This window comes from Podarcis filfolensis, assembly GCF_964270895.1.
Source record: "Podarcis filfolensis genome assembly, chromosome: 2".
Lineage (NCBI taxonomy): Eukaryota > Metazoa > Chordata > Lepidosauria > Squamata > Lacertidae > Podarcis > Podarcis filfolensis.
Window position 1 is genome coordinate 65752320 of NC_139605.1, and position 13806 is coordinate 65766125.

Sequence of the window (13806 nt, forward strand, 5' to 3'; positions counted from 1 at the left end):
TTGGTTTCCCCACCTCTGCTGAACACCGCCCATTCATTCCCCAAAGCCAAAACACACAATGAGCTCCTGTGACAAGAACTGGGTGTTATGTTGACAAGACAAAAGGCAGGATTCCCATCCCCCCATATCTATCATTTCAGAGTGCTTTCACACACACTGTAAAGTTCATTCAATCAACACCAGGTACCCCTATACTGTACATGAATTAGTAGGTGACCCTGTAGAAACAATGTGAATTATTCCACTGATATGAATACATTCAGATGAATGTGGATTCTTTCGATCAGGCAGAATTGTGAGTTCCCCAGAAACTAGTCAGCACAAATGAAGATGATCTTTGGGGAAGCAGCATGCCTTTACAGTGCCAATATCACACTGAAACCCGGGCTGGCTGGTCCCGTGTTTGATGGGCATATCCTGCATGCATTAAAGCGACTGCATTTTACATTACCTTTTACAGTCATGCATTAGAACCAGAATAACACCAAAAAAAGAAAAAGATGTGACATTAACTTGCAACCTTACAAGCTCAAATTGACTTTCAACAATAAAATGAAGCTTTAGGGACAGCTCATGCATGCAGAGGGGATTATAATCTCTCCTCGTTTTCAGTCATGGCTGTCACACACAACCAGCAGTGCCCACCAGAGTATGGATTCTGTCCTGAGTTGATTGACGCTTCTGGTTCTGTCACTAAACAGATTAGAGTGCAGATGAGTGCCAGAGCTTACCTGTGAAGAAAGAATTGATGGGGGCAAGAACTGTCAGCCGCTCATTTCCAGTGAGATGCGAACTGAGGCCAGCTCGTCTAAAAAGGTCCATAGCCTTTGAAACGTCGGAATCCTGACCGAGCTCCAACAAAGTTTTAGCTGCAATTTAAAAAGATGTTAACATGAGTCTCAACATTATTATTTATTACAGAAGGGATAACTGATGAATGACCAGAGCAGGGGTCAGCAAACTTTTTCAGCAGGGGGCCGGTCCACTGTCCCTCAGACCTTGTGGGGGGCCGGACTATATTTTGAAGAAAAAAATGAATGAATTCCTATGCCCCACAAATAACCCAGAGATGCACTTCCGGGTTAGCACCATCGGCAATGGCGGAATTCCTCTGACTCAGAGGAACCCGCTCCGTGAAAATCAGGTCTTGCCGCCGCGGCGAAGGCGGAGACCCTTTAAAAATCCCAGGCGGAGGAAGCCTGGGAACGTGGGATTCGGCTGACACCAGGAGCGCCTCCCCTACTCGCAGGGAAACCCCTTTTCGGGGATCCGAAGCGACGTGGGGTGAGCAGCGCGGTGTCTTGAATCGACCGCTATTCTTACGGAGTGAAGCCGCACAGCCGCTGCCGGAGAGCGCTGACTTTTTCCTGTGGACAATTGGACTCTAAACAAGTAACCGTGAGTAGAACGGAAAATTGGATTAAGAAACACTTTAATTTGGCATTGAAGCGGGAAGGTCTAAACAGGAAGTCCGCCTTCCGCTTTTTGTATATAAACTGAAGCAAAAATTGTGCAAGCCAAAGTCTGGAGAGTTGTATATAAAGACCTAAATATCCTTCATTTTTAACCATCAAAACCCCTCTTGGAAGCAGGGGAAAAGAGGGGGAATTTTGATTGTTTAAGCCTGCGGAGAAAGGGTAACGAAAGATAAATTTCCACTGTCTCAAACCTGGGAACGGGGTGTCAGAGACAGAAACTTTTGGGGAAGCCCATCAACTGTGAATGGAATGTTTTTTAACAGATAGTTAAAGAAGAGAAACAAATTGATTCCAAAGTTACCTTTTGCACTTAAAAGAAACAAAATCTGAAAAATGAAAGTAACTTTCTTTTGCTGGACTTGCCTTCAAAAGATGGATACAAATGGAAATTGTTCCCTCTAGAGGGAGCTTGTTAAATTGTTGCTGGAGTCGGTCTGGGGATTTCACAGCTGTGGAGATTAGGATCATGAGACCAGACTCTGACCTTGAACAAAAATGGATATAGAAGAAGTTTTGGTGCTTGCTTTTTGCAAGACAAACACTTTGCTGGAGCAGATGCATGAGAAGATGAATCTGATGACTGTTGCAGTTCAAAATTTTGGACAAACAGTGAATACTTATATAGAAACCACTCAGGACCCAACCCAGGAACCTGTTTCGACAGGGCAAGGGCAAATGCAGAAGACAGTGGAGGAGGTTGCTGTTGAACCTCAAGCAATACAAATGGATAGAACCGAGGCCCTGCAGGAGAATAAGCCGCTGTTTTTGAAGATTGAACCTGGAGTGGGCCAGGGGGGGTCTGGAGTTGTGGGGGTCCTTAATTTTGGAGAGACTTTGAAACATGCATTTAAATATTTTCTGGACTAAACCATATTGTCAGGAAAGCATTGTTTAATGTCTGGATAAGATATAAAGACTTATTTGAAAATAAAACCCCAAGGTGGTTATCACCGATGGAAGCAAAGGCTCAGAAAAAGCTCAATATGGAGGCCAAGTGGCCGAAATATTGGGAAATATTGGAACAAGAAGGAGAGAAATTGAAATTGCAGAGTTTTGAGAAATTAAAAGATAAAGTGCGAGACTGGCTTCATTATTATCAAATAAGAGAGGCCTATAATTTGGACAAAAAAATTGGCTTCCAGGTGGAAAATCAAAATTGGAAACAGAACTGTTAGATCCCAAAACTAAGATATTTTCAAGAATGTATAACTTGCTGTTAAAATGGAATACTCAGGATGAAATGGTTAAATCTGCTATGATTAAATGGGCACAAGATGTTGGACATAACATTATGTTTGCTGACTGGGAACAGTTGTGGACCACTGGTATGAAATTTACGGCATGTAATGCCTTAAGAGAGAATATTATGAAAATGATATACAGGTGGTACATGACACCAGTCAAGCTTGCAAAAATATATCATCTGCCCAATAATAAATGCTGGAAATGTAAAGAAAATGAAGGTACATTCTTTCACCTTTGGTGGACGTGCCCAAAGATTAAGGCTTTCTGGGAGATGATCTATAATGAAATGAAAAAGGTATTTAAATATACCTTCCTGAAGAAACCAGAGGCCTTTCTCCTGGGCATAGTCGGCCAATTGGTGCCAAAGAAGGATAGAACTTTCTTTATGTACGCAACAACAGCAGCAAGAATACTTATTGCAAAGTATTGGAAGACACAAGATTTACCCACCCTGGAAGAGTGGCAGATGAAGGTGATGGACTATATGGAATTGGCGGAAATGACTGGCAGAATCCGAGACCAGGGAGAAGAGTTGGTGGAAGAAGATTGGAAGAAATTTAAAGACTATTTGCAGAAATATTGTAAAATTAATGAATGTTAAAATGATGCTGGATTGAAATTAAGTGGCATTAGCAACAAGGTTAATAAGAATATGCAAAAATGGATTGACAATGGATGAAATTATATAGGTATAATATGTTAAGATATAGAGTTAAGATAAATGAAATAGGGTAAGGATTTGCTGAATTGATTATGTAAATGGGAATACAGAAAGGGGAGGTGTGAGGAGGTCAAGGAAATAAGCAAATGAGCTTAAAGATTTCAAAAAATGGATTTGTTTTTAATTTTTTCCTATTTATTTGTTTTTTGTATTTTGTACTTTTTTTTCTTTCCTTCTCTTTTTTCTATGTATTTTTGTATTTTTTGTATCTTTCCTTATTTTTTTTATTTTTTTGCTCTTTTTTTAATCTGGTTTTTGTAAAACCTTAATAAATATTTTATAAATAAATAAATATTTTCTGGACTACCCGGTTGACTGTGGGGAATGGGACTGTGGGGAATGGGCTGATCTGTTGAGGGGAGAGGGAGATATTTTGGGGTTGGAGTTTCCCCGAGACCTACTCCTCAATGAGAAAGGAAAGAAATTAAGAAAGAGACCAACAAAAGACAAGGCAAAGTGCTGGTATAAACAAGAAGAAGAACTGCAGAAGGGACATGGAAAAGACTTAAGAGCCTCGGACATAAGACTACCAGGTTGATGGACTAGATGGAAAGGACAGTAAGGCCTGATATAACCCGAGACCAGGAAGAAGGGACGTTGGATGAAGATTGGAAGAAAGTTTTAAAAATTTATTTTGGGAATTAGGGTAAAATTTATTTTGGGAATTAGGAAAAATGGTGGAATGAAATTATCTGGCTTTAGTAGAAATGATATTAGGAGATATGTATAAATAAGTATTAAGTTATAGGATTTAAGGTATTTTATCGTAAGATAAGGTTAAAATAAATTAAGGTAAATTGAATGACAGAATATTCTGAAAGATGAAAAGGATTTGCTGAGTTAATTGATAGGTTAGACTGTTAAGATAAATTATCCAATAAAAATTGAGAAAGTTGGAAAGAATTTGCTGAAACAAATAATTAAATTAGAATACAAAAAGGGAGGTGTGAGGAGGTCGATGAAACAAGTAAATGAAAGACAAAGAGATGGAATATTGGATGTGTGTTTTATCTTTTCTCTTTTTATTGTTATTGCTGTATTTTTCTTTCTATTTTTACTTTTTTCTTTTTTCTATCTATTTTTTAAATATATTGTAATGTATATGTTGTTAACTTTTTTGCTGTTTGTTTTTTGTTTCTCTTTTTTTGTAATCTCTAAATTCTCAATAAATATCATTTACAGACACAAATAACCCAGAGATGCATTTTAAATAAAAGCATACGTTCTACTCATGTAAAAACACGCTGATTGGGCCGGATCCAGCCCCCGGGCCTTAGTTTGCCTATCCATGGACCAGAGCTTTAAATTAAAATATGCAACATAAATATGTGTATTCTATGCCAGATTCATTAAGTGTGTTTTAAAAATGAGACTTTATGGTTCATTTTACATCTCCATTTCAACACTCATGCTGTGCTTCCTCTATCAAAAAAACAAACCCAGAAAGATTTGGCATTTTGATTCTTAATTTTGTTGACATTAAGCTTATTTTTAATATTTTTCTCTCTGTGAAATACATTCATATATAACCTCATTTTAGAAGTGGGAAAGCTACACTATGGAAGACAAGTGACTCAGATGGAACATCAGCTGAACTGACATGGAATTAGGCCAGTCACAACTGGGTCAGGTTGTTGTAGTGCATTCTCCATATATTCGAATAAAAGAATACAATTGATGGCAATGAGCAGGGGTGTTGCTTAAAAGGTATAATTAAAAGGTACTTAAAATGGGTATAATTTATATGCAGAGATGCTTCTGGGCACGTTGGCTGGTGTCTCATCTGCACTTTGCTCTGCAGTGTGCTCAGCCATGCTATAAGGAAAGAAAAAACCTACAATAATGGGCAGGATGTCCAACCCCGAACACAAAGGACCTGGAGCTGAGGCCCTGGGGGTCATCCCCAAACAACAGCCCTGGCGGTTAAGCTGCACTGTTCACACTGGCAAGCTCACCAAGCACATCTTGTCTGAGACAAAATCATAATGAGGAAAATGTTTACCAGAGTCTGGGATGAGTAATTCATTGACAAAGTGTATCACGCCATTGGTCGCAATGACATCCTTGTTAGCAATGATGGGCCTTCCATTAAGAGTCAGTTCGTCGCCATTGCAGCCTACGTCCAGCATGTTCCCCTCCAGTGTTTCCATTGATAAACCAGCAATAATGGCTTCTGCACACATAGCTGTTTTCAAGATGTGGTTGCTCAGCAGGTCTACGTGGAAACAAAATATACCAAGCAGATTTGAAAAGAGGGGAAATCTCTTTAAAATTTTTAAAAAGGAAAGATATAGTGGCTTGAAAATTGCTACCAGTGTGTCATAGGCTATGGAATGAAAATTAAACCAAACAACAAGGTATCACATTTAATCTGATCATGCCCTCCACAAAAGAACAAAATGCATGTTGTATGTACATATGCACACTAATTGCAAGAGGCTGGGGACAAGGGAAGTAAATAGTACAGCTTTGAAGCCAATTAGCATCATTGTAATGTCCTAAATTAGCCAGAGAATCTGTACTCTTGAGATATGTACAAAGTTTCCCTGATGGTTTCCAAAAACATTTCCACTTTGCCAAGAAATGAGTTTGGGACACTCATTTGCAAAAGCAGATGCACACTTTTTAATGGAGGTATGGTTTTGATTTTTAAATTGTGTAATGGTTTTTCAAAATTAGTTCATTGTGACTTTTGCTGCTTTATGCTGAACTTAAAACTGTTTGATTTCATTGTGTGAGATGCCCAGAGAATTGTTATGGGGCGGCTAGAGTGATTTAATCAATAAATTTCAAAAATTTTCTTTCCCCCACCACATTTGACCAAGACCTGCCAGTGCTGAGCATTGTTCTCCATTTCAAGCCACAAAGACCTGGTTTATTTGTGCTTTAGTTTCCTGCTTAGGAGGCGAATGGGTAGCCTTGAGTTTGGTTTGGTGTTTTTAAAACCAGCTTGCTATTGCTACGTAGAACCAGGCTAATGCTCATCTAGCACATCGCTCAAAGTGCTGACCAACTTGCTATTGCTCATCTAGTTCCCCATGGAAAGTGCTGATGAGCTTGTTATTGTGTATCTAGTTCTCCATTCATCTGAGCTCCCTGTCTGCCTTCTGGCTACTGACTCAGTACAAATGCAGCTTCGTCTTTTTTCCATGGCCTTCTCTCTACATTCCTGCCTTAAAACCAGACGGTGGAGAATGAGCAGAGAAAGGCCACCACCATAGCAGCGGGTCATGCAAACAGAGCACTGGGCTCTTTAGAGGACCTTTCTGTCAGCTGTCCTTAAAAGCAGAGTGGTGGTGCTCACTTGACCTCCTGAGTCGCTGCTGCTTACTGGGAAGGAGAGGGAGAGATGGTAGAGAGGTTGGCGCAGTGCAAGCGCACTGGCAGAGCCTATCTGGTGCTCCTGCTGGTACACATGCACCAGTTGGACTTCACCACCTTGTTCCTCCCCTTCTCCTTCCCAGTAAGCAGCAGCAACGCAGCTGTCGAGGTCACCACAATGTCCATCTGCTACTAACTTTAAGGAGAGAAATCAGAGAGAGAAAAGATTTGAGGTCAGCGGTATGTCACTTTGAACCATTACAGAAATATAAGTTTCTCCCCACCCCTTACCCCTGAAAAATTAACATTTAACCTTGCCTTTCAAGATATGGCAAAGTTATAAAATCATCAGTGAATTACACACCAAGAAAAAGTATAGCAAAGTTCCAGAAATACATCTGACCCAGATTCATTACTAACATTAGACCACATATACTAGCTGGAGACTTCTGGCAAAACACATAGTCTAAGACGTTCCCCTACCTCCAGTGCCCTTCTACTCAGGATTTCTCTAAAAAAATATTTTATAAAATTTATCCACTGGACCCTTCCGGGTTTTATCCAGTATACTTCCGGGTTTCGCCGCGCACACATGTGCAGAAACGCTCTATAGCACCGCTCATGTGCACAGAAGCAGCACCTCTAGATGTGGACTTTTTGGGGTACGTACGGATCCCCATAACAAATTAAGTTTGTATCCAGAGGGTCCACTGTATACCACTTGACTGTAGAAAAAAAGTCAAAGTGGTTTACAAATTATATCTATGTACAATAGACATTTTCACAGCTGTTTACCTTTCAGAGCTTCTGGGTCTCCTAGGATCCTGGTTAGGGTTTCTGGTGGGATCTTCTTAAAAGCTTCATTGGTTGGAGCCAGCAATGTAAACTGGCCTTCACTTTCCAAAAGACTGTCGAGACCAGCAGCTGCCACAGCAGTCTTTGAATAAATACAAAAGAAACGGAATTAGGCATGTTAGAAAGGAAGGAATCCAGCAGGGATACAAGTTAATAGGTTTTCAAGGAAGTGATTTCTCCCTAAATGGGCATCAAAGGAAATATTGGGATATATATTTGAAATGGACTTACTCTTAGGGTTTCAAGATTCTCTTCAAGCTCAACAATTTGAAGGATGCTGTTTGTTGTTGTGGAAATGACTTTGTCTATCAGGTGGACCACTCCGTTGGTGGCGTGATGGTCAGCCTCCAACAACCTAGCACAGTTCACTGTCACGATCTGGGGAACACAGGGACCAGACAAACAAAAAACTAAAGCTAGTATATGATTAACATATTATATTATGCCAGTGGAATAATATGTCAATAGCTGGTTTAAAGAATTCCACTTATCATTTTCTCTATCATTAAGTCTATGTGTACTTAAGAGGGACAGGGAGAATTCTAAAGGTTGTCTGTATGCATCTGTGAGAGCCACCTTGAAGGATCCTAGTGGTTTGAAAGTCAGTTTCATCCTTTTAATAAGTCAGTAAATAAGTTACTCATTTATTCGTATTTTTAAAAGTGTCAACTGATTTCCCGGACATGAGGCCATAATGGTGGCTGGCCCCAAGCCTTTGGTTACATCACCCACCCCTTATATTGGGAAAAGCCAGTTCATATTAATACATCTGGCAGAACAATTAAGTTGGCCATCTAAAATGGAAGCAAAATAATATCCTGAGCTCTTTAAAGAATATTTGGTACATATCAATTGCCCTTGTAGTTTCAGTTTTCCTTGCAGTTTTACCAAATACTCACTCCATTTGGATAATGATGGATCTGTACATCAATATTCTGGTACATTGAAGGGAGAGTTGTTCCATGTTTCAGATCATCCGTAAGAACTTTTTTATTCACCATATGGTAGCGAAGAGCATTTAACAGCTCAATGTTAACATTGCTCACCAAAGAATCCAACATTTCCTGAGAAAAAGCAAATGAGACCAAATACTCAGTTCCACTGAGCTTATTCTCACAAAGCTATAGATGTCAATGCTTGACTAATAGTACCTGACTATTTCTACCTGCTTCTACCTCGCAAGCAGGAAGGAAATATGCTTGGACTGCAACTGCCCCCCCCCATAGTGAGGGCTAACAACTGTAGCCCTGTTCCTCTGTCAGTGGAACAATATACAATTGCTGGGAAGATTCCTTGACTGCAACTTCTTGTGTACAGCTCCCCAGCTGAAAGGAGAATGCACCCTCAAGCTAGCAATTGTGTTACTTGCACTACCCAGCTCCCATCCAATGAACTGAGCCCACTGTGAATAAAATGATACAATGTCTTTTCTCAACCTTGGGTCCCCAAATGCTGTTAACTACAACTCTCAACATCCTTGACCACTCGGGTCCTGCTAGCTAGGGATGATAGGAGCTGTATTCCAGCAACATCTGGGGACCCAAGGTTGAGAAAGGTTGTTCTAGATCCTGCTTTCAGCTACGGGCAGCCTTTTGTATTTTCTGCTTTAAGAGAAGTAATTTAATCTAATCATCCCTCTTATGAATAGCTATGGGAGGCACAGGAAAAGAAACAGGATAAAAGATAAGCAGGAGTACTCTTGGAAGTTGCAAGGGTTAAAGAACACAGAATGGGAGCTTGAGCAACTAAGATTAGAAAGCTGCTCCACTGGTGGGGCAGTGTTGCGGGCAGGCCCTCCTGCACACAGCGGGGGCACAGCCATCTCCCGAGTCATTGGGGAGTCTCTAGCCGTGTCCCAGCCTTAGCCAGTCAATCCGGCTGGCGGGGTGGGTGGGTGGGCGTGACTTGGCTAATTTAAGCAGCCGTACGGCCAGGGATCTTCCTGTTTTCACCTACCTCATAGCAATCATCACAACTTTTGTAAGGTTTGGCGGTTAGGCATTGGTAAAACCTGGTTTGGGGGAGGGGAGGTGTGGCCATCACCTGCCCCTCCATTTTTAAGGGTGTTCCGTTAAAGGGATCCAGGGGTGCGGATCTTGTCTGAAGCCCGGGTAGGGGCTAGTGCCATGCCATGACCCCATTGGGGACCCTGGGGGAGTTCTTAGTTGATGTACATCAACAGGACTCCCCTTATTGGTGGTTGACCCTTACTGGATTACCTGCATGGTGGGCAGGAGTCAGATATAGTCGGTTCAATTCCAGTGTCTAAGCCAATACCACTCACATTCTGTAAGCAATAAAGTTGTGGCCTTTATCTGCCCATTAACCCAAAATACTGTGTCCAGGTGTTCTTATTCAACATAAGGGGGAGGCCTCGGGGTCTTGACATGCAACTAGGAGCCCCACTGGATTTGGCCAAAGGCCCATGTGGAGCAGCATCCTGCTTTCACAGTGTCCAACCGGATGCCTATGAGAAGCCATCAAGCAGGACCTGAGCTCCGGAAGTGTGATCCCAATAGTTCCTTTATTTAAATAATTTGTATATTGCCTTTCATTTCAAAGATATATCACGGTGGTTTACGGAACAACAAAACAACATATTAGAAAGGGTAACAATGAAATAATATATAACAATGTTTAAATGTGAATATACGTATAATGATATTTAATCATGGTGTCTGAATATTCTTATTCCTTCATTTAAAATAATGATTCCAATCTTCTTACTGTGTCCTACCCACTTTGTGGATAGACCACCTCTATTTTTCATGATTTCCTCAACACATTCAAGTTTTAGAAACTGAAGTGGCACTTATTCTTACGGCAGGCAAGGATGCCCAGGCTTCATTGGTTGGGGCAAAGATTGTGTAGCTTCCAGGGCCTGTGATTTCAGCACTCAGGTTAGAGCTGGCAGAGTAGAGCTGTGTGGTTGAGGCCCCAATAGTTCCAAGTGTTTCATACAGGTTGGAAAGAGGCAAAGCTGTTTAAAAATAATAATACAGATGACATTTCACTTTGACAAGGCAATAGCATAATCATAACATTTACTACTTCACCATAAAAACGCATATTACATGGAAATGCTTGTAAGAATTGCCCAATGACCCATTTTTTAAAACTGAAAAAGCTGCTTTGCGAGTGGAGAAATAGCAGGGGGAAAGCGAACTTCACCCTTTCTCCACCCACTATCTTCCTATGTGAAATTGCTCTCCTAAGCACCCTTTGTAACCAATGCGTTTTCAAGGGCATGTTCGCATCTGCCCTAGAAAATGCATGTTTGAAACAATTTGGTGGCAGGGAAGTCACTAGGAGGGACAATTTGCAGCCGGCAGTCTGTGTGTGGATAAAGGGTTAAGCACCCTTATCCTCTCCTGCTGTTTCTCCGCTGCAAGTCACACCCTCCTTGGCAAAAAAGAAAAAAGGGCTGTCCTGTTACCGTTACATGTAGTCATACCTCAGGTTAAATATGCTTCAGGTTGAGCGTTTTCAGGTTACACTCCGCGGCGACCCGGAAGTAACGCATTACTTCCGGGTTTCACAGCTCACGCATGAGCAAACGCTCAAAATGATGGCACACGCATGCGCGGAAGCAGCGAATCGTGACCCGGAGACGCGGGCTGCGTTCACTTCAGGCTGTGAACGGGGCTCTGGAACGGATCCCGTTCACATCCAGAGGTACCACTGTACTAGAAAGTAATGTGCAGCATGTTCCAGACATGACAGAAGGCATGGGAGCTGGAGGAGGCAACTGAGATAACAATAGATATGTTTGTGCAGAATACAGTGAACTTAGCAACTGCCTTGCTGCATCAAACCACGGCTCCACCTGGTCCAGCATTTTATTCCTAATAAAGGATAAAGCTGGGCTCTCTGTGGGCAGTGTCAAGGAAACATATTGGCAGCAATGACAGACTTACTCGCAGTCAGGTTATCGAGAAAAGAAAAGGGAGGTGAAGTTCAAACCTCATACTCCCTGCTCCTTATAACTGAGGCTACCCTCTAAGATTGCTTAACTTTTAATGCTAATTTGGTGCATGGGACATTGTTTATTAGCAGCTACTGCTGCAGAGGCAGACAAACTGGACTCTACCCACCCTGAGGGTGTTTTGGGATGGGAAGGAAGATGCAGAGCCTGAAAATCCTAGCTACTACATATTTCACATGGCTGTTTATTTGTATATATTTTAAAATTTTATATATGGATATTTTATGATGGCCTATACTTGTATAAAGGTTCAGCGAATTAAGTAAGATATTGTGTCTAATTTGATATTGCTGCTTAATATGTATCCATGATTTCTGTTCTATATTAGGTACCATGATATTGCTTCTTATTATGAAATGTATTTATCTGGCTAATTTTAATGCTTTGTATTGTATGGATATTATGTACTGACATATATTGTGCATTATGTTTTATGTTTTAAATGAAGGGAGGTATATAATTTTTCAAAAAAACTTAATAGTGGTCAACCAACTGCTTCTTGCAAGCCCACAAGCAGGGGCAGAATGCAACACCCCACCCCTCTTGCTTTCCCCAAGTAACTCATGTTCAGAGGCATGCTACCCTTGATTTCAGGTAGTCATCATGCCACCCTACATTCCAGATAGCCATCATGAGTAATAGTCACTAATAAATGGGGAATAATGGATCTGGGAACTCTAGGGGGGAGGGAAAGAAATATGAGCAGAATTGCCAAGACTGCTTGCCTATGGAAGGAATAGGTTGCATGCAGACATCAACAGCAACCCCAATGGTGACAGGAATGATGGGGACAAGGAAGGTTTGGGTTGAATATTAGGAACTCGCCTGCACCATGCTGATTTTAAGATGTTGGCAAGATATAATTTGAGCCCAGAAGAGTAGTAGCTCACCACATATTCATTAATCAGTGAACTACATCTAGAGTGATATCCAATATTAGTTGACCCATTTATATCAACAATCCTCAGTAACTTAAGTGCCTTGATTTCAATGCATATGACTAACACTGAATTTGCCTTGTTGGTTACTGACTGCATTCTGTACTCCCAAAATGTAATGAGTAAAGCAGCCTGGGGATTAAATGACCTGCTGCTACTCCCATCATAATTTCTGGCAACTACACTAAGCAAGACATCTCCTCCTCACTGAAAGCTACCTGTGAGGCCCACTGGCTGTATCAATGTATGCACTGACGCTCCCACACCATCCCAAATTTGCACAAGGTATTAGTTTGTACTTCAGTTGATTTACCAGCTGGACAGCCTTTTTCCCCTGGAACTTCTTCATATCCTGGACAACATTCGTAGGTAATCATTCTGCAGCGAGAAAGAAATGCAGCATAGTCAAAGCAATGGCTAGCTGTCATGCCAATTTCAATTGGTTGCATGGCACAGAGCTCCCAAAGACCATACCACAGCATACTATAGACGGAAGATCACACTATCTGCATGAATGGTGAGCTGTTTGTCACAAGTATATCAGGTGATGAATCTGCCAATGAATATTTGCTGAAGCATTTAAGTTGACTGTTTTTCAGCCTTTTATGCTGTGTTTCATTCGCTCTGTTTTGATCGTTTCTTTACTGATTTATGGGTGTGGTTGTTTGCAATTTAAAGTAAATCATAACAAATGATGCTTAAATGATGCAGTGTGTGTGTGTGTGTGTGTGTGTGTGTGTGTGTGTAGAAAATTAGAAGTAGAAGGCTGGGCTGTAATCCTCCCTGACATGCTAGTTGTTCACATGAAGGCTATTTGGAGCATGGGGCGGCAATCAGACGCACAACCTGAAGTAGCAGAGTTTAATCAGGCAGTACTGTGACTTTTGTGACTTTTTAAATTGTAGCACAGGTACCCCCATTCTATGCATTTGACTACCGTTCATATATAGACTTTATATTGTGGTCCAAATGCTTGCCTGCTATTATAGGGATGGCTCATACAAGTCAAGTTTCCCAGCTGGAGATGTAATCATGCTCACACCTACCTGAACTGGAATTACTTTTCTACTTGCAATTCTCATCACGACAACACCCAAAATGGGACATCGCAATCACAGCAACAACCTATGAGGTATGCATCTATTTTCCATTCATACACCACTTCCTCACCATAAAAACAGGTAAACACAATCCTTTCCCCCCATAAAATCTTATTAAGGCTTTTCATAATATAATACAATTTTTAAAATCTAAATAAAAACA

At 41.1% G+C, this 13806-nt stretch overlaps 1 protein-coding gene across 1 annotated transcript in view; it reads right to left on the bottom strand.

The window, feature by feature from the left end:
- The window catches only part of TGFBI (transforming growth factor beta induced), a 45885-nt gene that overhangs the window by 14333 nt on the left and 17746 nt on the right, over nucleotides 1-13806 (bottom strand). The window contains exons 3-9 of the mRNA XM_083600012.1: nucleotides 12857-12921; nucleotides 10443-10600; nucleotides 8520-8684; nucleotides 7852-7998; nucleotides 7561-7702; nucleotides 5447-5659; nucleotides 732-869 (exon numbers count right to left, since the gene is read on the bottom strand). Of these exons, the coding sequence (XP_083456138.1) occupies nucleotides 732-869; nucleotides 5447-5659; nucleotides 7561-7702; nucleotides 7852-7998; nucleotides 8520-8684; nucleotides 10443-10600; nucleotides 12857-12921 (1028 nt within the window). The remainder of the gene's footprint in view (nucleotides 1-731; nucleotides 870-5446; nucleotides 5660-7560; nucleotides 7703-7851; nucleotides 7999-8519; nucleotides 8685-10442; nucleotides 10601-12856; nucleotides 12922-13806) is intronic.